The sequence below is a fragment of the Colossoma macropomum genome, unplaced genomic scaffold (genome assembly GCF_904425465.1).
Source record: "Colossoma macropomum unplaced genomic scaffold, Colossoma_macropomum, whole genome shotgun sequence".
NCBI lineage: Eukaryota > Metazoa > Chordata > Actinopteri > Characiformes > Serrasalmidae > Colossoma > Colossoma macropomum.
The window spans coordinates 21,772,535-21,797,600 of NW_023494794.1; the positions used below are offsets into that span (position 1 = coordinate 21,772,535).

General features: G+C 39.8%; 1 protein-coding gene across 5 annotated transcripts in view; it reads right to left on the bottom strand.

Annotated features, from left to right (window-relative positions):
- zmp:0000001168 (signal-induced proliferation-associated protein 1) overlaps positions 1 to 25,066 on the bottom strand; it is a 107,972-nt gene that overhangs the window by 36,873 nt on the left and 46,033 nt on the right. For all 5 annotated transcript variants that reach the window (XR_005007761.1, XM_036580581.1, XM_036580580.1 and 2 more), the window contains exons 2-8: positions 19,588 to 21,190; positions 14,144 to 14,268; positions 11,580 to 11,768; positions 7,915 to 8,089; positions 5,953 to 6,056; positions 3,218 to 3,375; positions 1,182 to 1,779 (exon numbers count right to left, since the gene is read on the bottom strand). Coding sequence is in view for 4 of the 5 variants with exons in the window: in XM_036580581.1 (XP_036436474.1) it covers positions 1,182 to 1,779; positions 3,218 to 3,375; positions 5,953 to 6,056; positions 7,915 to 8,089; positions 11,580 to 11,768; positions 14,144 to 14,268; positions 19,588 to 20,716 (2,478 nt within the window). In the remaining variant the exon portion in view is untranslated. The remainder of the gene's footprint in view (positions 1 to 1,181; positions 1,780 to 3,217; positions 3,376 to 5,952; positions 6,057 to 7,914; positions 8,090 to 11,579; positions 11,769 to 14,143; positions 14,269 to 19,587; positions 21,191 to 25,066) is intronic.

The window sequence follows — 25,066 nt, forward strand, 5'->3', positions numbered from 1 at the left end:
AGTGAAGAACTTAAGTGTGGGCTTGCATATGGGCCCTAGTGCTTAAGTGCTTGAAATGCATAATTGAACAACACACCATAACATTAAGGGGCTAATTACATGTTGACTGACAAAAAATTAATTAAAAAACATCATCAATATGCAATGGTGAACCGTGACTGTTCAGGATAGTCCATCAGTTTTGGCCACAAAACCAAGGAAAACAAAAAACAATGTTAATTCTCATGTAGCACCCCTATGGGAAGTGCTAGGCTAAGAGTTATTAAAACAAACATTTTTTAGTTATTTCTGTATTAAGCATGAATATCTGAAGGTTGTAAAAGACATTCCATGTTTTATGTGAAGCTTGTAATAGACAAATTAACTTACATTTTACCTTTAGGTAGTTTTACAGCAACTCGATAAAGAGCCCTGACAGAGCTGCCACCGCAGTTTTCTCTTTCTAACATCTGAATGAAAGACATTGGTCATTCTACTGCTCATATTCACAGAAGGTGACGTATGTAGAATTTCCAAAGGGCCTAGAGTGCAGTTTTTTCTCTTTAAATTGCAAATTAAAATGTGACTGGCCGATTCTGTTGTCACTTCCTAATTATGCTGGTAGTTAATCTGACATGTTAGGCCGTCAAACAGGCCCTAAACAATGGGAGAGCTCACTTGGCTGTATCTACCCAGATACCACAGAGAAAAAAAATCTGACTGGATAATATTCCATTGGACGGTTCAGGAATTTATCCAATTTGTTTCCAAACAATACTTAAGAATGAAATGAGAGTATTATTACAATACTTGTAGAGTTTAAACAGGCATGGCCATTACATCAAACAGAAATAAACTAAAAACTACAGGCATGTATTTTTCTTATTTCACAGATATAATTAGGTCTGCTCTGATGGGCTAGAATGCTCACTGTCAATACAATTAAAAAAGAACATGTCATACTAGAATAAAATAATGAAAATGTGTAGGTTTAATTTATCTGAGGGGTGCCTAGCTCTGGTAGCGATGATCGACTGCCCTGGCGAGTTTTGACGCTCATTGTTAACTGGATCCTGTATATTAGATTAGGGTTGGAAATAAACTCTGCAGGTTGGTAGATCCCCAGGACAGGAGATATGAAGCTGAGGAATGACATACTGTAACTTCAGTACCATCACTGACGAATGACTATTAATTCTCACCTCAAGTCTCTGCACCACCTCTTTAATATCCTCCGCCTGACTGTCCAGCACTGTGATGGACACTGCCTCCCCCCTCTCGTAAAAGATGTCTAGGCAAGGACCGCCCTTAGCCCCCGCCTCAGTCACTGCCTTCCAGCCAATCACATCACGGCAGGAGCAGTTGAAGACCACCCTCTTTGTGAAGCGCTCAATCAGCACCACTGATTCGGCAGAAACGCCCAGCAGGCAGGGCAGCTTCGGCCCGCCGTTTTCCTGAGTGCCGCAGACAGCCCAGACCAGGGCCCCTGCGCTATGGAGCTCCGCCCCCTTGGCCCCCTTCAGCTTGTCCTTGCGCTTGCCACCCAGCGACAGCAGGGGGAACTTGGTGGAAGAGTCGATGGGCGTGGTGGTGACGTAATTCTCCGCCAGGTCCTTCAGGTACTCCTGCCGCGTTCGTGTGGCCATGGAGCGGAACTTCTCTGACTTCTCGGCCGCATTCTCTGCGTTGATGGCCTTGGCCAGCAGGAAGTCACGGAAGGCTGGAGAGCGCGGGAAACGGGCGCCTTTGGGGAAGAGAGGGCCGAACAGAGGGATGTCCTTCGAGCGAGTTACAGCGACTCTAACAAAGAGAGAGAGAAAGAGAGTCAGGCATGCAGAGCATTAGGCCTACATTCTTAGCTTAAAGGGGTCTATATAGCACCAAACATGTTGTATGATTTATCAATAGAGATGACCCAATACCACTGTTTCTTTTCCAATCATGATACAGATTTACTCGGTAAAAACTACCTATCAGTAAAATGAAATATTTATATAATATATACAAGTGCTGATCAAATTACATGTTTTGTTGATTTTTGCTTAGCAAAAAATAAGTGAACACTGCAGAGAACATACTTCAGCACATTTTAGTGCACCAGTGATTGTTTATTTGTTGAACTTAAAATATTGGAATTGAAAATGAACATAAAATGTACCCTGTGCAAAAATTATGGCACATTTTATATTTTATGCACTAAAATTTGCAGGAATATTTGTGCTTGTTTCTTGTACAGGATGTGTTAACTTATTTCATATGTAATTTGACCAGGGTGTTCAAACTTTTGCATATGACTGTTTTTATACATCATACTAAAACGACTTGCCCACTACTTCCCACCTTTACTGTTATTACGTGATGCTATGATGTGGTTACTGATGTTAAAACATGACTAACTTTAATTCGCTGTATTTTGGCAGTGGTTTGAGCAATTCTGTGATATTTTAGGCTAGATTTGTGAATCATTCCTTTTATGGTCCAATATCTGATCAAGCATTTTCCACTGATATCAGCCCTCTACTTGTAACAATATGGAAATATACCAAACCATCTTTCAAAAGGTTGTTAAAGAACCATGTAGAAGAGGTTCTCTATCTCATTTTTTTATGAGAAAAAATTTAACCATACAAAGCACCATTTCAGTGTTCATAGTTCTGTATATAACCCCTGCCTTTACTAAAGAACCCTTGTTTTTAAGTGTGTAAGAATGGGCAAAATGCCAATAATATCACATTACAATGCTTTAACACACAATATATATCATAATATTTAATTTTTCTGAGGTTGGAACAGATGACTCAGTAGTGACACTGTTCAAAACCATATTCCACATTCCTTATCCTCTGAAACCATATTCCATCATCCATATTTCTCTTCTTTATTTCTTTATTTTCTTTATTTCACATGCGCAGCACTACACCCAAAAAAGCTTGACCACTTATGGTCTCTTGGACCATCAGCAAAAGATCAAAACCTTAAAAACCTACCCAGTTAAGAAGAATCTACTAAATACGTGATTTTTATGATCCATGCAGTTGTTCAGTGCTCTAAAAACGTCAGTTTCTACGCTTAGTGCATGATGGATGTGCTAAGAAGTCCCACTGCAGTTCTGTACGTTCCTCAGTATTTGAGAACTTTTACTTGAGTCATTATTTAAGTGAATTGACAACACTTCTTGTGTGTAGCTTTAGGCTGCTCTACACAGCTCTGGTATGCATTACTATCTGCTCTTTCGTACCTGTAATAGGTGTTTTCCGTGCAGGGCTCGTGAACCTGGACAATGATGAAGACGTGCTGGAAGTGGGAACGGATGGCTTTGGGTGTGAACGGCAGCGCGCCGGGCTCCTGGAAGACTATCGTTACGATGTCGTTCCCTATGTGCCTCTTCCTTAGTAGCTGTGAGAGAAACAAAAAGATGGAGGTTTGTTAACCCCTCAGACTACCTGTATATGGGTCCACAGTTCAATTCCTCACACTACATAACTACATATTAGCATTTAAAAAAGGGGTATGAAAATAAAAGATATACAGTCATATGCCAACGTTTGAATACACCTAGTCAAATGGCGAGTTTTGTCAATTTTCCAGTGAACATATGTTAATGCAGTGTGTTCTCTGTAGAGGATGTGTTAACATATTTGCACTTAGAAAAACAACAAAGCAAGTAAACGTTTCTATACGACTGTATATGCAGGTATGATACAACTTTCAATTCTGAGGTCAGGATTCAACTCAGTTTTTACTTTTTATATCATAATTATGGCCGATTTCCACCTGCTAACTTAGTCTCCCATAAAGCCATACGTGATCTCATACTGAGAACACTTGTCTGGGGACAACCATGAGAAATTTTGCTCTAAATGTGGGTGGGAATGTAGATTTATTAGGGTGGGAACAAAATGAGTGTGAAATTTCTAAATTAGTCCAATGCCTCCTGAAGGTGGAGCTTAAAGTAGAGGGCGATCGTCAACACTGTCTGATGAAGAACACGTCTGTCGTTAGCCCTATGATTGTAATGTAGGTTATCATCGCATAAAAGTTCCCCAAAAAACTTCAATTAGGCATGTAGATGTCCATTGTGAGCGCAGAGAACCAGAGAAAAACATTCAGTTAAGACAGAAAATACATTAGCTTTAGAAGATATCACTGCTCAAGCAATAGAAGTTGACAATGGGGTACCAGTACCTGTACGTGGCCTTTCATTCACAGCTGCAACAACACAGCCAGAGTAAAAGCAATGTGGAAAGAACTGGCAGCTATGGTCGAGAAGAAACTAGCTTTCGGATTTGTACTTGAGCTAAACAATGTGCAGTCATGCCCACCAAAAATCGTGCGAAAAGGATGTCTGTTACCCACAACAAGAAACAATAACATTAAAAATACATAAATACATGTATTCATCACTGAGCAATGCTATGAACTTCGTCCACAGTTATTCCAAAAAGTCACTGACAGAATAAGTCTGTCTGAAGCTGCTTTCTTTTCCATTTCTGTGCTGTGACCTGAGCACACAGCTGGAAAAAAACAACCTTGCTCCCATATTATGGACAGTAATGAACATATAACCAAGACCACTGTTGTGTTTTTAAACATCAAGTTGTAAACAGCTGGCCAGACTTGGTAAACTAAACCTTAATACGACATCCTATTGGCCAAAAAGCCACACCTCTATTCTCTTAATTGTCCAAACAAAGTATTTGAATGGCTTCATTGAATAGATCTGGAAAAAACTAAAGGGCATTTGTGAAACATTTGTTTTAAAGAATCAATGTGAGCTAGCTAGCTTGCTACGCTTGTGTTATTGATTGTACTCCAGATATTAAAAGAGCAAGCACAAGGTATTTGGGGTGGGTATAGAAGGGGATGTACCCTTGCTACCCTTACGTACCCTTTCACCACAATCCAGCACCAAAGGTTTAAGAGGTTGACCCCAGATGTGTATTCTCGGAACAAGATCATGAGACTCGATCTCACCTTCTCACACAATGCTACCAAGCTGGCAGGGTAATGGCCAGCATATGCTTCCTCTGAGACACGTGAATTGCCACCACATCTACTCCAACTGCTGCTAACGTAACATCATTGGACTGGTCAACACGCTTGGAGGAGACTGCTAACCACTGATTCTGTTATATCAGCTATCACACTCCTATGTTGGCTAGCATTACGATGAGTCATGGGGAAGAGGGAGGACCATCCTAACCACCCAGAGAGAGTGAGAGCAATTATGCTGCCTTGGGATCCCAGATACGGATGGCTGTGGCATCACCAGGGATCCAAGATTTGGGTTATGTGTCTTGATATACAGAGCTTTAAATATATACATAGATTGGTTTGGTCATGCTAGCCCTAAACACAATAAGCCCCAAAATACTGCAATCTCAATACTGAAAACCCAGTCATTTGAGTGTGAGAACACAGCATAAGCCCCTCCTCCTCCCTGCCCAATTTATTTTTATTTTGTTGATTGTTCGATACTAAGCTGAGATCTGTAACAGTCTTATTACTAACTTCCCAATACACCTGCAGTTTGAAAGGTTACTGTAAAACAGAATTTACTTGACTGATTCTTCTGCATCTCTCCTTAAAAGCATAAAACATTACACCATGAAACTACTTCAAAGGGATTTCGGGTCAAAGGGCCACCCTGAAGCAACTGTTTATCTGTTTATCTCTGTTTAAGAGTTTATCTCCCTTTTTGGTGTGCAGCCAAAAACTACTACTAATGATGCTGTTGTCCTTTCAGCACAGACCAGGTCAATGTCACTGCCTTCTAAAATGCTATCTGATTTCTGATGCCATTAAATAGACATTCTTGATGAGGCTGAAGAAGATACCAGTCCTAATCATCTGTTCAATCTTATAGCCTGTTAGCACGTATTATGATGATTATCAGCTTGTTACTGTTCATCTGCTGTGTACTGTTGAGCAGTGGTACGTTGCTTTTTTGTTGCTTAATTAGCTGCTGTTTACCTGTTGTCTGTTGTTGGCTGTGTAGGGGAGCATGGTGGAAACGTGGAACATGATCTCATAGTCTTGATAGCGCGTGTACAGGGAGTGTGTCCCCGTGGAATCCGCTGTAGACACACAGACACATGCACGTTAGTCATACACTCTACTGACTCAGAGCACATTTCATCTTTGTATAATTGTAAAACATCTCAAATGCTTACAAGCTACACGTAAGATATCTGTACTTTATGTTATGCACCATGCATAGCATGACATAGAGTACTGTGCAGAGGTCAGAGACTGTCCTTTATTCATTTAACTTTCAGTCAAAATGGCCATTAAGCACAAATTATACATTTTCAGTTGAAGGAAAAAAAACAGAAACTAAATATTTAACAGGAAATAACACAGAAGCCTCAAAAACTACGCATATTATCTAATTGTTCCAATATTAGTGTGTGCACGCTTTGTCGTTACTACAGCTTTCATCCTTTTCTAGAGTTTTGCTTTCAGTTTTCTGACGAAATCTGCAGAGATATTTTTCCAGACCTCCAAAGTTCAGTCTTAGAAGTTGGTTGCATTTTCTGCTTCTCGTGATCAAATTAAACCCAAACACATTTAGTGATGTTGAGATCTGGACTCTGGGGTGGTAAGGCTATCTTACTGAGCTTCTCTGTTTGATGTGTCTGTTTCCTTATCTCAGTGAGGCTTCTCGACAGCTATACATCCTTTCAGACCCATAGCGCTGAGTTGTCTTCTCACAGTGGGAGGATGGCTGTGGATTTTTTCAGATCTGCAGCAGCTTGATTTTCTCCTCTCCCTCAAAGATGAAAGCTTTAAACGCTGTTTATCTAATGGGGACAGTTCTGGTGGTCTACCAGGTCTTGTGGGTGGTTGTCATTTTCTCTACATCTTTTCTTCAAGTTTCGAACTTCAGTACTGAAACCTTCTGTACTTATTTTCCTTTGACTTTCACCTTCTTTATGCAAATGGACTATCTAATATCTAATCTCCTCGGAAATATCTCTCTCCGTTTTGACTGGAAATGAAATAGCTATTTTTAGCCATTTCAAACATAAGGTGTGACTTTAACCGATTATCTTTCTTTCGGTTCTGCTTCAGATGTGTCTGCTTAGCAAAAACACAGTCGTATGCGCAACATTGGTCAAATTACATGTTACAAGTGAAAATAAGTCCTCTACAGGTAACACACTTAAATATGGCATTTTCTGTAAATTTTAGTGCATTTCGTTTCTAAGTTTACCATATTAGAAAAAAATCAAACATAAAATGCGCCATAACTTTTGCACAGGCCACATTTTATGTTTTATTTTGTTCCCAGTGTGTTTCATTCAGCAAATAAACAGCAACTGTGCATTAAAATGTGCAGATATGTGTTCGCTGTAGAGGTTTGTTGGTTTATTTTCACTTAGAAAATCAATAAATCGTGCGTACCACTGCACATAACTCTTTTAATTTGCTATAACGTAAATGTAAACACAGGATGGCCTGTGTAGGCCACGCCGACTGCTCTGACCACACCAGTCTGATTTAAATATTTAAATACTGTCCAGGGAAATGTGATCTGATCAATATCTGGATGCAGATGAACAGAGCAAGTGTAAACATGCTGTATCTTGATTGGATGATGATCTAACCGAGCATAAACAGAGCTTTAGATTACAGGGCAACTAGATCCCAACACATTCCGATCACGTGTGGTTTGAATATATTAAAATATATTTTAATGTCTAATATAAACAGGAACTTCTGTGGCCTATGTTTCATTTGTTTGCCACAAGCTCCGTACTGTGAATCTCAGTCGGAACATTCAAAGTGTTCCCCACCCCCAAAACAAAACAGAAAACAGTTGTTACGGAGGTGATGCGCTCATCGCTGCAGTGTTCTACCACCACAGTGATCACTGCAGCGCTACACAGTAGTGAGTGAGTAATGCTGTCTGTGTGAAATGTTTTCTCTCACTCTTGGTGTCGAGCTGCGCTCTGTATTTCTCCCAGCCTTTCAGTCGCACTCTCTCCCCCAGCAGGTCCAGGAACTCGTCGAAGGCCGGCCCGGCGCTCTCGTTATTATACATGTCCTCCTCCGTGCTCTGCCCAGCCCGACAGTACATCACTCCCACTTTCCGCTGGAAATTCAGCTGCACATAAACACACACAGATGAGCTGGATTTGTCAGTTATACCTCCCTGAGTAGACTTGTTTATGTTGTTTCTGATAGTACACGGCATACTGATACTTATAAAAATGAACCCAAAGTACGCTGCAGAGCTAAAAACAGTATGGCAGCATCTAGAAGTCTGAATCTGGTGCATTTCTGTACAGTTTTATAGATAATACAATGTAATACTGTATCAGGAGCTGCATAACATCACTGTCATAAGAAAACCTTGAATATCTAAAATGAACACTGTAAAGGAGAAGTAAATAAATAAGATTTTGCACATTTTTTGCATAATTCAGTGGTTAAGATGCAAACAAAGCAATTTAGCGTCATTAAAGTGAGATGCTGGGATACTTAACAAGTCACAGTTGTACACAGTGGTGGTGACAGGAACCAGACAGTGTTACTGCCTCTAAGAGCTCCTTCACAGACAATTATGATATGAAATTCTTAAGAATATGCTGCGTAATGCCTGAGACACTGTTTTGCGATAGTTTTGAGAGAAGATTTTGGCCTAAAATGGAATATTTTTAAAAGACATTTGTGGTGGAGAGGTACATGCAGGGTATTGAAAGGCAAAATAGTATGCATTTTTCTTTAATGTCCACAATTTCATCATTTTCAGCTTTACATATAAAGACATGTGTAGGTTCACGGATCATTTTGGATAGTAAATAGTATAGCTATATTTGTGTTGTAGTTATTTCAACCCCTGGTTCCTATCAGCACCACTGTAAAGAAATCAGAGTCTGTAAGTTTCTCTAAGTAGTTTTGAACCATTTCTATTGATCCATCTTCACTCTCTTATTCAGACACACACTGTTCTATACCAAGGTCCTCCATGAGTATCTTAACTTCTACTCCCTCAGTACATTAGCCTGATCAGTTAAGCACAATGAAGCACTTACAGGGCTTTTTATTAAGGCGTCCACATATACATTACGCGACCATAAAATATTGAACACTATTGAAAGGTCACCACTGAGCTAAGCACAAACAGCAACTACCCTTAAGAGCAGATCTCAGACTACCCCTTCCAACCTCTTTTAGCCATTTATTATTATTATTATTGTCATTATTACTATTATTATCACTATTATTATTAATTATTGCTGTTGTTTTACTCAGGTCTCAATTTGAGGGCGGATGCAAGTGGATGCCATCCTGCCCTGGTCAAAAAAATAGACAAAAATATTTCCCTTAATAACTACCATCATCCATTTACATTCTTTTTGAATTAATATTATCATGTATTATCACCTAAAGTGTGTATTATTGATATTCTAATTCCATCCACAAACCTTTATTTACATACCTTTGGCCTTTAATGTATGAAATGTACCAAAAAAACAAGTCATTTCAATAAAAGGCCCATATCATACATTTTTCTTGTCTTTCATTTTTCCTCTGAGATCCATTTATAACATTTGTGTGATTTTATGTATCAGCATAACAGTCTTAATTAATTTTACACCAGCAGCTCCACCTTTTTTTATCCCTTAGAATTAAAAGGCTGTTTTTGTTACTATGCCTTTAAGACTGACATATCATCGCCGTCCAAAGCAAAATAAGTATCTCCAACATGGTAACTTTAGAGGAGAGAGCAAAAACTTTCTTTACTTTCAATGTAAGTTACTGAGATTTTTTTCAAAGCAATTTTGGAGCACTTCTGTTGGCCCAATCATCATGACATTTTCACACAGCTGCTCAATATGATGCAAACAAACTAAAAATTGCCAAAAATGGAGATTTTTTTGGGCCATGACAATATGTAAATGACTGATTGGCTGTTCTGATTGGCTTCCATGTGTTGTGCCTCATTCAAAAAGCTGGCAAGTGTCAACGGGGGGAGTTAAACTGCTGTAGCCGGCATATATCATACATGTTAAATAGCTTGTTTTTTGTGACATGAATTCAAATACGGGCTGTTTTTGCAGCTTTACTTTCCATATATGGACTGTATGGAATGGGGAGTGAATTTTTGAAACTTTAACAGTGTTTACACATCATGCATATGTTTGATTTACATAAATCAACACTTTTTGTTTAAAAAAGGCAACTCAGTTTTTTACGACACAGGCCTTTTGTCAGATATTTGCAGTTGCTAACCTAAAATGAGTTCACTGTGGCATTAAAAAAGTCTGTTGAAAAACATTTGTTGAACCCAACATCCCCCATTTTGTACACACTGGTTTTGCTATACTACTCAAATGTTATTACATACTGCATAATTAATATGGATGCACCAATATGGGAACTGTGGACTAATGCTCATATCAGATATGTGTCACATACATATCTGCTGATGCTGATCCCAATGCCTATTCATTCGGACTAGATCTACCTGGATTAGCATTACAGAGAAATATAACATTTCCTTCTGCAGACTTACAAATGCAGTTACATGAATATAATGCAGACACTTTAGCACAGTCGCCCAACAATCATGGACATTTTAAATGTGAGCTTCAGTTCAAACTCACCTCAAGCTTAAGTTCAGGATGGCTCAGAGGTTCTCATTTTACACCATAACCATATAGATTTAATGGTATAAAGCTTGAACATTAGCTACCTAACTCTTCACTACCTAACGTTTCTGTCTAAAAGATGTAAGGTGAATAAATATAAGCTGGTTTATGATATTTCCCCACTTAATTAACCAGCTTCTCGTCATGCAGTGACTGAGTGACTGAGTGACTCTGTTACATCTCAACCACTGAATCATGCAGAAAAAATTGAAAAATTGCTGGAATTCCCCTTTAGTGGGATCTCAGACCATTAAAAACTCCCTCGGCAATTAAGAGACCACCAGTGAAAGCAGAGGGGAACCCTCAGGGCCTTCTAAACCTTCAGAGAAGGTCATAATTATCAGCATAATTATGAAGTGACAGAGAGAAATCAATCAATCACATTTTGATTTCCAATGTGTGAGACCAATGTCATGAGAAAAAGGTCACCTTAGGTCTTCTGGAAGTTCTAGATACATCACTGACTGTGAACACGAGCAGCAGCCTATTCTGTGGGTTTTTAGAAACATGGTGGTGGCAGCTGTACCAGAGCTCACTACTGAGTCACACTGGAACTGCTATCAAGTAAACTATAAGCTAATATGTCTGTCAGAAGCTTCCAGTAAGAAGGTAAGAAAGTCTGTGTTCAATCTAGAACTACTTTTTTCAAATTTTCTGTTCCACCTGCAAGGCTGTAGAGTTACATTCTTGCGCATTTAGGTACTGTAATGTCACTGCTGTGGCATTTAAGGTGGAACGGGAAATTTGAACAAGAAGCTAGCCTCTTCAGAAAGTGTTTATGTGAATGGCAGTTAGCTTAGCACTGACAACAGAAGTTAACATTATCATTGAGGTGGTTTTTCCCCTAAAGTTTTGACATTATGGCCCGAAGCTGAAGGCCTAGTTCCAATAGTGATAGTTCGCTACTGAGTGAAAGTGGTTTGGGCACGGTGAGCTCACCCCTTGCTCGTCCAGTTTGAGCAGTGTGTCGCGGACTTTGGGCGAGGTGGAGGCCAGCCTCAGACAGTGCAGGTTAAGATCCGGCAGGATGAACTCCAGCAGTCTCTTTGGAGAGATCCCTCGAGGGGTCGTGTGTCGCGCTGCAGATGGCACTGACTCCTCCAGGATCGAACCACGAAGAGTCTTCAGCTACAGGCAAGAGAGGAAACAGACCCAGTGAATATGAGGAGTGGAAGATATATAATCAATATAATATAATATAATCAAGAATATAATCAATATCATCAATAATACCAATAACAATAATAATATGTGCCAATGGCAACTGCAGTGAACAAAGTGGATGTACTTATTTTACATACACATTGCTATAAACAAATGCTGAATCTATTCCATGTTCCATTTAAAGACATACCACACTCTACTTTTGTTTTATATTACTGACTCCACCCACAACATAAACCATACAAAACACAGCTAGTGCAGGGGCATCCCATACACTGCAATAATACAGTGTTTAAATCTGTTATTATAGGAAAAACAACAGACAATAGCATTATTCAAGCATCTTAAAAAATTGACGTTTTGATTATTTCACATTTTATTCTTTCCAGTTGTTGTAATTTCAAGACTATAAAGTTTGGTCAGGAGGGGAAGCAGTGGACATAGCCACTGGCTACTGAAACATCTGCATGAATTAGGGCATGCTTCACGTAAATGATATGTAAATGAGGTGCTGGTAGGCTGATGCTTGATTTCGTGCACTGAAGCTTATTCAAAATTTGTGCTCAAATCTCCACATAGTTTTATGAATCAGTGCAGAGATGTTCATCATTCAAATCAGTGCTCTTTTTTACGCAACTTTGATGAATGAGTGCCATTCTGCCTGTCTGTTTTGGTCTTTTGTTTGGTCAGTTTTAGTGCAAAATTTCAAACACCTCACAATTTTGTGTCTTTTATTTTCATATTGTTCTCTATGTAGTGCCTTTAGACAGATAACAAGAAAGGAGAAGGAAGAAATATACATGAAAAGCACTGCAGACAGAGACAGAGAGAGAGGTAGGAAGTAAACTCTCCCTAGGGAGAGATATAATAATACTAATGTGGGGGCAAAGAGAGAGATTCTACTCCAGTCGAAGAGGAGTTCAGCAGTGATAAAGGAAAGGAGGAATGGAAGACAGGCAATAGGGCGCTGATAATACAAGATAAAGGGGTGGTAAAAAAGAGAAAGAGCTGTTGGAGACGAGGCTCTAAAACAAAATATTTTAATGTTTTTGTTTGTGCAAATGCACAAATTGGTTATAACAAAATAAAAATCCAGTTAGTTCCACCTATTAAATGTAGACTATATGTAGTTTTCATAGCTTGTATAAGGTAGGTGAAGGTCAAAGGAAAATAAGTAAAACAGGAGATTCCAAAACTGAAGCTCAAAAATTATTAAAAGCTACAGAAAAATGAGACCCCTAACAACCACCTGAAACGCCTGGTAGACCACCAAAACCGTCCTTATCAGATAAACTGTATTTAAAGCTTTCATCTTTGAGAGAGAGGAGAAAATCAAGCTGTTTCAGATCTGAAAACACCCACAGGTGTTTCTGTCCATCCTTCCACTGTGAGAAGACAACTCAGCGCTATGAGTCTGAAAGGATGTGTAGCTGCCAAGAAGCTCTTACTGAGAAAAGAAAATAGGCAAAAAAGAGAAAATTTGCTAATCAAACAAAGAAGCTCCTGGTTTTCTCAGAACAGTGGACCGACCACTGCGGAGTCCAGACTTCAGTTTCACTGTGAATGTGTTTGGGGTTAATTGGATTATGAGAAATCTTCTACGACTGAACTTTGGAGGTGTGGAAAAATATCCCTGCAGATTTCTTGGAAAAACTGAAAGTGAGTGACGAACAGACACAGTAAATACTAAAAAATGTAGCTGTTGAGGCCTCTATGTAATTTAACTGTTAAATATATATTTTCTGCCTTTTTCCTGATGCTGAAAAAAATGAATACTTTGTATTTAATGGCTGTTTTGCCTGGAAATTAAATACATTATTTAAATGAATAAATAAATCAACATTATTATGTAACATTATTACCAACATAAGATATTTCAAAAGTGCATTTCTGTTTTATTGAACAGTTAAAGATGATTACGATTTTTTCTTAGAAAAACACCTTTTCAATTCTTGAGCCAGTTTGGAGCCCTAGTTAGGGTGACCCTGAGCTTGTCAAGTAAAGATACATGGAGAGAGGATGACGTGACAGATATAGCAGATTACAAAAGAAGTAGAAAAAACATGGGTGGCGAAGAAGGAAGGAAACACGCAGAAAGAGGAAGAAAAAGTGATGGAGGGTGATAGAGAACGACATACTGAACATTTGTGAATTCTCTACAACTCAGCCGTGCTTAACTTCTGTTTAGAAGCTATTACATCAGCACAGCCTTGAGTAAGCGAGAGAAAGTCTGTCACAGGAAGGTCAACAGAGAAATAAACAGTCAAATACAGTCATACTCACACACGTACATGCGTGTAGGGATGCATGTGTGTGCTGTGGAGTGTTAACTTTTTCACCTCTGTGGTCCTGAATATGATCCTGTAGTTGTACTGAGCTCCGCTGGACGCTTCCTTCTCCTCACGGCGGAAACTGATGGCCACTGGCCCCAATCGCTCATCCATGCCAAAGAAGTTTTGATGGTCTGCATGATAGGACAAAAATACAGCATAAGGTTAACAGCCTGTAGCTAAAATGATTAATTTAATGCTAAGACTGTGCATGCTGTAATGCATGCTGTGCTCTGAATCACTTAATATCAGTTCAATCAATATCAGTTAGATGAAGCAAACGAAAAGGAAGAAAAACATAAGGAATAAATAACTAGGAAATAACTAGCAGGCATATCTATAATAAGCAGTATGATAGTATTACACTGCTGTAGTAGGTAGCATTGCAGAAGTACAGTGCAATGTACGCACGGTAATACACAATATGATAGTAGTACACAGCAGTATTAGATAGCATGACAGTAATACAGAGCTGTAGTAAGGATTACGACAGTAGTACAGAGCTGTAGTAAGGATTACGACAGTAGTACAGAGCTGTAGTAAGGATTACGACAGTAGTACAGAGCTGTAGTAAGGATTACGACAGTAGTACAGAGCTGTAGTACGAATATAATAGTACTACACACTGTAGAAAGCATTATAACAGTAGTACACAGCTGTAGTAATACTCACAATAGTACTATACAGCTGTAGTAAGGATTATGATAGTAGTACAGTGCTATAGTAAGAAGATAATAGTACTACACGCTGTAGAAAGTATTACAATAGTACTAGTAGTACAATAGTACAGATGTAGTGTGACAGTCGTACACAGCTGTAGTAAGAACAGTACTACACAGCGGTAGTGAGGATTATAACAGTACTACACAGCTGTGGTAAACAGTCTAATAGAATTACACAGCTGTAGTGAGGATTATAACAGTACTACACAGGTGTAGTAACCTTTATAATAGGGCTACATAGCTGTAGTCAGGATTATAATAGTACTACACAGCTGTAGTAAGGATTATAATAGTACTACACAGCTGTAGTAAGGATTATAATAGTACTACACAGCTGTAGTGAGGATTATGATAGTAGTACACAGCTGTAGTAAATATTACAATAGTACTACACAGATGTAGTGAGGATGATAACAGTACAACAGGTGTAGTAACCTTTATAATAGTACTACACAGCTGTAGTAAGGATTATAATAGTACTACACAGCTGTAGTGAGGATTATGATAGTAGTACACAGCTGTAGTAAATATTACAATAGTACTACACAGATGTAGTGAGGATGATAACAGTACAACAGGTGTAGTAATCTTTATAATAGTAGTACACAGGTGTAGTGAGGATTATAACACTACTACACAGCTGTAGTAAGCATTATAATGGAACTACACAGCTGTAGTAACAATTATAAAAGTACTGAACAGTTGTAGTAAGCATTGTATATAGTGATACTCAGTTGTAGTAAATAGTATGATGGTAATAAAATACTGTAGTAAGCAGTACGATAGTAGTATACACCTGTAATAAGCAGCATGATAGTAGTACACAGCTGTATTAGGTAGTATGATAGTAATACACAGCTGTATAGTGGTACACAGCTGTACTAAGCAGTGTAACGGCACTACACAATGGTACAAAACAGTGTCAGTAGTAGTCGCATGGCGAAATGGTTCTTCAGATTGATGGAGAATTTGTAGTATATGGTTCTATTTAGCACCAAAAAGAGTTCTTCTACTGTAACAGTGATAGCAGTACACAGCTGTAGTAGGTACTATGATAGAAGTACACAGCTGTAGTAAGCATTATGGTAGTACACAGCTGTAATATGTAGCGTAATAGTGCTCCACATCTGCACTTAGTATGGTATTAGTACATAGCTGTACTAAGCAGTATGATAATAGCACACGACTGCAATTTGCAGTATGATAGCATTACAGTGGTAATACTCACCTTTTCATATCACCGAGTCATATCAATATTATGATTACTCAGTTGTCATGATTAGTATAGTAGTTTTACTGAGTTCCAGTATGCAGTATGATGGCAGTACACAGCTGTAATAAGTCCGACAGTCACACGTTGCTGTAGTAAGTACTATGGCAGTAGTACACAGCTGCAATGTTGTATAATAGTACTTCACAGCTGTAGGAACTAGTGTGATAGTAGTACAGCGGTAAACACTTATTCATATCATTCAGTCAATCAAAAAGACACTGAATGATATTTGTACATAGTATGATCGTAGTACAGCGGTAAACACTTATTCATATCATTCAGTCAATCAAAAAGACACTGAATGATATTTGTACATAGTATGATCGTAGTACAGCGGTAAACACTTATTCATATCATTCAGTCAATCAAAAAGACACTGAATGATATTTGTACATCGTATGATCGTAGTACAGCGGTAAACACTTATTCATATCATTCAGTCAATCAAAAAGACACCGACACTGACTTAGAGCGAGAGAGAGAAGGAAGAAGAAAAGCTATAAAAACACTCAGTGTTGCTGACAAATATTTGTGACGGAGCTGCAAAAGCAGTGCGTCACAAACAAACTCACACACGTACACTCACACACTCGAATCAAAGTAGACTTCTCAGCGCATGCTGTCCCACTTTCACACCCTCTCAGCATCCCCATTTTGAGATGACAGATAGCGTTCAGCGAATCTAAGAGCAGCAACCAGACAGAGTCAACACGCACCCACAGATAGAGAAGGGGAAGTACAGAGAGGAAAACATGTCTGCCACAAAAAGGCATTTACACACACCCGAGCACATTTAAATCTTACTGCCTCTGTCTATCAAATTGTATGACACATGCACACACACGCAGTCTAAACGGGCATCTTCTAGTTTCATCTCATCCTCCCCTCCAAATGTGTCACTGAAAAAGCTCTCCAGGGTGAAGATTTCTGAAAACTTCATTTTTCGGTATTTTTGTGTGGAAGGGGAAAACACAGCTTTTTTAAAAATGCTGCCTTTATGATGTTAACTTGCACAATGCCTGTAGCTGTTTTCACTTATTGAGCATGCAAAACTGAAATATGACTGACAACAGGGTTGTTTCTTGGCAGTTTAGGAGTTGATAATATGTTTACTTACTTTTTTAACTCGTCTGGAGGCATCAGAATGTACTGTGCTCAGTTCTTGTTAATAGGGTCCTTGACTGCAAATATTATTAATACCTCAATGATTCTAATGACGCCTGAGTTCAGTTCCCCGGCCGGGCGACCAGGGTCCTTTCTGTGTGGAGTTTGCATGTTCTCCCTGTGTCTGTATGGGTTTCCTCACACATTTCAAAGACATGCAGTCAGGCCAACTGGAGATGCTAAACTGTCCCTAGGTGTGAGTGTGTGTGTGTGAATGTATATGTCTGTGTGTCTGCTCTGAGATGTTTCCTGCCTTCCGCCCAATGACCGCTGAAATAGTAGTGTGTATGTATGTGTGTGTGTGTGTTTGTGCATGGGAGTGGGTGATTCTAAATATCTGTGCCATGACAATCATCAACGAAAGTCAGGTTTGAAAAAAATCCTAACTCCACGTTTGAAACAAAGTGAAAAGCTAGAAAAACTCCTTTGCCTTTTTAAGCTTTTATTTTCTGGCAGAAATCAGACTTTGAATCTGAGTGAAATATCAAATAGATCTGAGCGGTGTGAACATCAGAAATCAGATTTGAGACACTTTTGTATTTGATACTTATGACTCCACTGTAATAAGACTGGTCAGGTCAGAATTCATGTGTTTTTCACTTCACTGAGCAAGCGCAGATCAATCTGGTCATCATTCAGCATTTCCGCAGTAGCTAACATGTTCCAAAAGTATTTGTACATAAGTCCTTTCAGGGCAGAGGTGTGTTCACACTAATGACAGTTATGGGTCACTTATAAACACAAATATGAACCGTAAAGGCAGTAATGCTAGAGTGACGAATCTAGATTGAGAAATAATTAAGGATTTTTTTCCCAATAATTTTTCATGTACATATCTGCCAACGCTGGTACGAATGCAGATACACAAACATTTAAAAGGTGCAGAAATTGTGAATAGATCCAGCTGGATTACCACTACAGAGAAATATATATTACAAATACAATAAAATTAATAATAAATTAAGGAATAAAACACAGATATATTTGCATAGTAGCCCAGTAGCCTGGAGTAAAATAAATACATCAACAAATGTCAGTCAGAAATATCAGTCAAATCCAAACCGTCCGATACCAATTTTTTTTTTTTAAAGGAAATGTCTGCCGATACTGATATGTTTCCGATATCACTGTGCCTTCCTAATGAATGTATCATCAGATATCAGTGTGAAATTTCACTCAAATCTAGCCTGTGTTTTTTCCAGAGGTTCATTTATAATGTTTATGCAGTTTTATGTGTGAAAAACAGACATAATTAATTTTTACATGACCGTTTCCTGACCTTGATTTATCCCTTAAAATTAAACAGGCTGCTTTTGTTACTATGGTTTTAAGATTGTTATAAGTAAAGCTCTGAGCTCTGTTCTGATTGGCTGTAAGGCCTTGTATTGGACCTTATTCAAAAAGCAGTCCAGGCTGAAACACCTAATTACTTCAGAGTGAATGGGTGCCCTGTGATTGACTGGCGACCTGTCCAGGGTGTTTCCTGCCTCCCACCCAATGGCCGCTGGGATCGGCTCCAGCACCCCCATGACCCAGAAGGATAACTGGCTTAGATAACGTGTGTGTGTTGATATGAGCCCCTTTAAGCAATTCTCTGCTGAGAATTGCGATGTTAATGTTACGGACAAAAAAATATGTGACACTGCGATGATATTTACACAATTAGCAATATTCCACTGTCATATGACCAAAGATAAGTCAGTACTATTGTCACAAACATTCTTCACATTTGGATGTGCTTGAATGTGTTTATTCACCTGAACTAGAAATAAAACAATACCATTTTTCCTTTTCCGATACTGATACTGACCTGACAGATTTTCTTTGAAAGTTATTAAGCTTTAAATGAACTGTTTTTAATTGAGGCTGTTCACGTAAGATCTAAAAGTAAGCTATCATGCATAAACTACTCAAACACTCAACTTCCTCACAGGAAGAAATAAACAGTGCTGAAATCTGCTGATTCAATGTACGTCTCTTCACTAAGATGTAAGTCATTCACGAGGGTTTGATGTGAAAGTGTTCACTGAAAAGAAACTTAACCAGATTTCTTTACAGTGGAGGTGACAGGAAGCAGGAGTTGCAATGTCTATAGCACATATATAATAAATATCCACAAAACTGATATACAATCCAAAACCGCCAACGGCCTTACACTTGTCTTCTGAGTTTTATATGTGATTTTGGTTATAGTAAAATTGTCGCAATATAAATTTTCAAATGACTTATTGTGCTGCCTTAGTGAATGTAGCCAAACTCTCTACACAAGTTATCTTCTGAGAATGTCTACTCACCTTTCATGTAGAAGTATTTGTGGTAGTAGCGGGCACCCAGGTCCGCATGCTCTATGAAGTAGTTGCTCTTTCCCTGTTGCTGGATATGGCTCTCTCGAGGCTCCTCTAGCACAGACACGGCGTCGTTGGGACTCTGCAGACTCCTCCAGCGGCCGCCGGCACCTCGGGCCATGCCTAGCCCGGCCCTTTCCTCTCCACCCATCTCGTTGCGGAAATGTGGGCAGCTGAGCAATAGGTCGTTGTCATTGCCATCCCCTTCATCCAGCAGGGCCTGCTCAGGCTCCTCAACGCTGGAGCCACCTGCTGTTCCACCCCCTCCTCCTCCACCCAGGGAAGGAGAAGAGGGCGCGGTTTGTGACAGGGGGCGGAGCTGTGAGGCGGCCGAGGCCCCAGAGGTAATGTTCTTCTTGCGGCCCACACTGTCCCTGTTGGTAGCCGCCTCGGTCAAGTCGAACAGGATGCTCTGCACGTCATAATGGGCGAAGTTGCGCACCCAACCTCCACCAACTGGCTGTTCAGGAAAAATCTGAGGAGAAGATGGCTTTGCCTTCTTCCCTAGTGACTCAGGCTTCGGGGGTTTGGCTGGTTTTGGAGTATCCCCAGCAGGTGCGGACAGGGCTCGGAAAAAGCCGTCTGGCTCAGGTGGGGTCTCCTGGAGGCCAAGTAAGAGGAAGGGATCCTTGAAGCGCATAGCGCTGGGACTGAGGACTCCCTGGTCCTCTGAACATGGCTCGACAGGTCGACTCTGCCTCTCCAGAGATGAGAGACTCCCATATTCTCGATGGAGGACCACACCAGGTTCCCCCTGACCTCCCGGTCCTGTGTTCTCACCCACAGTCCGGGCAACTTTCACCCCGACCTTTCCCGCAGAGTCTAGGTCCCCCAGGGTTACGTCGCTATTGCTGCGCTGCATGATGTGTCCCCTCCCAACTGAACGCAGGTTGAGCCCAACCCTGCTGGGCATCACGCTCTCGCCCTCTGTCCCCTCACCCTCCCTCCTGGGCGGCCACTCGGCCACCCCTTGTGCCCGCACTCCATTTTCCCGCCTGGGGTCGAAGCTCACGGCGGCCAGGTTTGGGCGCGGGCTTTGCCGGCGAAACTTGCGGATGAAAAGGTCGTCCGACTGCATGGTGCACTTGTCCACTCAAGACAATCCCTCAGACTTCCTTTAGGTCTCTCTTCTCTACCCCGGCTACCCCTCTCTCTTACTGTGGGTTGACTGGTGAGTTGCTGCGGAGGAACTAGTTGACTGATACATGTGCACAAGGTACAAAGGAGAGGTCATGCCTCTGTTACAAATGAACCTGTCCACAACTCACAGAGGACAGCCTCTTGCAGTCTCTAGCACTACTAGGAAGACTCAGGAAGTCATTGTGGGCATGTCGCAGCAAGACAGCTGTGTCTCATTACTTTGAACAAGCTTGAACAGGAGATGTCTGCTGCCTCCTCATTACTCGCTAATGCAGAATCCACCCAGATATGAAAGTGTGCTCCAGGTTGAGGCAGAGGGGGCACTTGATTCCTGATGAAGCCAACTAGTCTCTCCAGAGGCTCCAGACACTCATGCGCTCTTGATCATCACTGCCAGTTACATGTTAGCATCCTGTAAACACACAAAGATACAAGAGTCAGACGTCAGCAAACATTATCACTGTGATTTGGTGAAGCCAATGGTAAGCACCGTACATCATCACAGCTGAGTGCTCTACTGATTTTATACAACAGTCCCGAAAAAAAGTAAAGCAAAAAAGCCCCAAACACTGTATCATATGTGCTTTAATTCCGCCAATTTCTTCTGCCAAAAAATTAACAGCATTTTGCATCATAACTAAAGCGACAAAGTTCAGCTCAGCCTTTTCAATATTTGCCAGATTAACCTCTTAAAATCCCAGGCTTATTATGTACTAAGGCTTATAATTCAGTAAGTACAGGGACTTCGGTGCAAACCAACTAAGCTATTCTTAGGTGATCGAAGTGTGTAATAAAACTTTGGGCCGTGGCCATTTAAGGGGTTAACCTGAATGTTATTTTGATTCAGTCAGTCTGTAAAGCACTTCACAGCACACCTTGTTTGCTGAAATGTATTCTGTTAATTTCTAGCTAATTCCAGTTTCTTTAGTTCTTCCATTGTTAGAACTGCTGACTGAAAAACTTGCTTAGGGCAACAATAGGTTCAAAATTAGATGTAGTCCTGCTGTAGAAGTTTGCAAAACTCAAACCTGAGATGAACTGCCTGCAGAAAAATCACTTTTGGTGTATGAGTGGTAATATAATCCTGCTAGTAGTAACAAGTAATCAATATTTTTATAATATACCTGTAATCTGATCACTGCCTTTTTTTATGGTTACCTTTTTTTTGTATTCTGATTATGTAACGCTGTTACTATCCACCCATATGTAAATCTGATATATGGCCATATTTGCACATATATCATATAGAGCCAGGCATATATTTCAAAATATACATACATATATGTAAGTATAAAATACTGGACATAGAGATCATACATATACATCTGATAGGTGGGTCAATACATCCCAGCACCATTATAACTGTTACTATATTATCTGTTTGCTTTGAAATATTAAATCATTTAAATGTGTCAAGAAAAACAATTTTCATGTATTTTTTGATTTTTCTTTCATGTTTTTACTGCACAGCTTACAATGTGCATGTATTTAGAGTTTAGTTATGTAGCCATTAGACTAATTTTCACTTCGTTAGGAAGTTTGGAAGAAACAAAGAAGCATATTATATTGCATAACATGAAGCTAGCATATATGAACAATATATGCCATCCATGTATGAATAATATTTTCTATCATATATTATTAAATATATGTGCTACACATTTTGTATATGTTGACAAAAGTCATATGTCGCATATTTGAAAATGTCCAATTTCAAATAAGTTGGCATATATGTCCATATGTGATTAATATAAGCTGGATATAAAGGAAATACATACATGACAATATATGTCATATATTAACTCCATATATTGACATATTCGCTGTTGTTGGAACAAAACCCTGTGTCTCCAAATTGGTAACTTTACAGGAGAAGGAAAAAACATGTCTTACTTTTAATGTAAGTCAATGGAACCAGAATTTTTTTCTAAGTAATTTGGGCCATTTCTTTTGGTCAATACATCAAGGGAAATAGACATTTTAAAATTATGTCAAACTGAAAAACTGAAAAACGACAAAAATGGAGATGAAAGGTTTTGTTCCGACAGCAGCGATATGTCAGATTTCTGTATGGGCAAGATCAAGAGGACACCAAATGGCAACCACTCATGAGTTGTTCTGAAACCGAATGAGGTAAGACCATAACTCCACCATGCTCATTGCCCTGAAGCCAAAATGTCAACGCTGACTTCTCCTCCATGAGGCGACATCTTCCTACATTAATTACTGTAGGCCCGTCTTGATGACAACTAAGTGCTCGTAACAGAGGAATTCTGTTGCGCAAACAAGATAGCACATCCAAAGACAACACAAACCCCACCGAACCATCAATCAATAAGTGCCAGTAACCAAGACAAACATTCCTAAATCAGGCACACAAACAAGGTCAATATGTTTCATAAGAACTTCATCTGCACGCATGCAGGCAAGCAAGCATGTCTGACGTGAGATGCATTGTTCCACTTTACTTTGCTGCCTCTGCTCCCTTTCACTATTATTATTTACCTCCCTGCCAAAAATAGTCGGCGCTAGTCACGGCCGTACGTCGGGCCGCATCCACCCAGCCGGCCCGCACAATGGCAGCTCCACGCACAGGGGAGGGGTCTTCCTGAGCACCGCAACGGCAGCAGAGCGAAACAGTAGTAAACTACACAATGCTGGAGAGCCAGCCAAACTTTAGAAGGCCTGTGTTTTGAATGTTTGCCGCTCTCTCGCGCGCTCGCCAAAGGTCAAATGCACAATTCATTAGGGAAGTGGAAAAATAGGGGAAACTTTTTATTAATACAACATAAACAGTAAATCCCGAGACCTCGTGCTCGCTCCCCCTCCCTCTCACATACTCATAAAGTCAAGTTGAAACTCGAATGTCTGCCTCTCGAAAGAAAGAATGAAAGACAGACAAAAAGAAAGAAAGGAACAGAGCTCGGAAGAGTCCAAAGGTTTATGGACACCTGCTCAAGGGTATTAGGTGTGTTTTTTCTCCCTCTGATGTTGGAACATTGCCGTGAGGATCTGACTGCATTCAGGCACAAGAGCATAAGTGAGGTCAGGTACTGATGTAGGATGATTAGTTCTGGGTCACTCTGACTCATCTCAGAGGTACTGGATGGAGCTCCATCACTCAAGAGAACACAGTTCTTCGTGTGGGGCCTCATATTCTGACATATTCTATTGGAAATGCTTTACTATGAAGATACAAGATACTATACAAGCTGTGTGTGTGCAACTGTCCACCTGTGTCAGCAGTAGGTGACCTTAAATTCACTAATTTAAGACCTAACGCCTAAGAAGAGGTGTCCAGATACTTTTGGACATATTGTGTATATAGGTGGAAACCAATATGAACCTGTGGTAAACAAGTTGCTTGTTATCTTGTAAGTCCATGAAAGTGAGACTACATAAATATTTGCATATATTTATGAAAGCACTGACATCATACAGTCATATGCAAAAGTTTGGGCTTTTAATAGTTAACACTACTTGTGAACACAGTTCTGCCTATTTTAATGCACAATTACTGTTTATTCACTAAATTTAACACATAGGAAAAATAAAAAAAATGTGGCCTGGCAAAGGGCATGGCACATTTTATATCGCTGCTGTCGAAACAAAATCTCATATCTCCAAAACGGTAACTTTACAGGACGAGGAAAAACGTTCTTAACTTTTAATGGAAGTAAATGGATAAATCACTTTTTTCCAAGTCATTTTGGACCATTTCTTTTGGTCTGTTTATCATGAAATTTTGACACATCATAAAGGGCAACTGGCCTTTTCAAATTATGTCAAAAAATTAAAAATGCAAATATGAGGTTTTATCCCAACAGCAGCGACATATTTTTGGTTCTCATGTTAAAAAATAAACAGAAATTGTGCACTAAAGTTTGCTCCCTGTGGAGGATGTGTTAACTTATTCTCGGTAAACATGTCACTTCACTGGGGTGTTCAAAGTTTTGTACATGATTGTATAAAAAGGCACACAAACCTTAGTAATGATATGCAAATGTGTATGCGCTTGCTTTGTGCTGTGGGGATGCAGATTTGACCACATCCTTGACTTCAGATATTCAGTTTAATGTCAGAGCGAGTAGGAAATCATAACATATCTTCCCTTTGAGGTGTAAATATTTCTGAGAGAAATGCATTATCGGGGTTTCTGAGCTAGCTGAACACCTTTGATGATAGGGAGGGGTGGTGGGAGGGTTGAGGTGAAACATTATATCATTGGTTAATATTATTTTCCCTGCCCGCTGGTGCACGGTGATGTAATCAAATATACGAAAACATT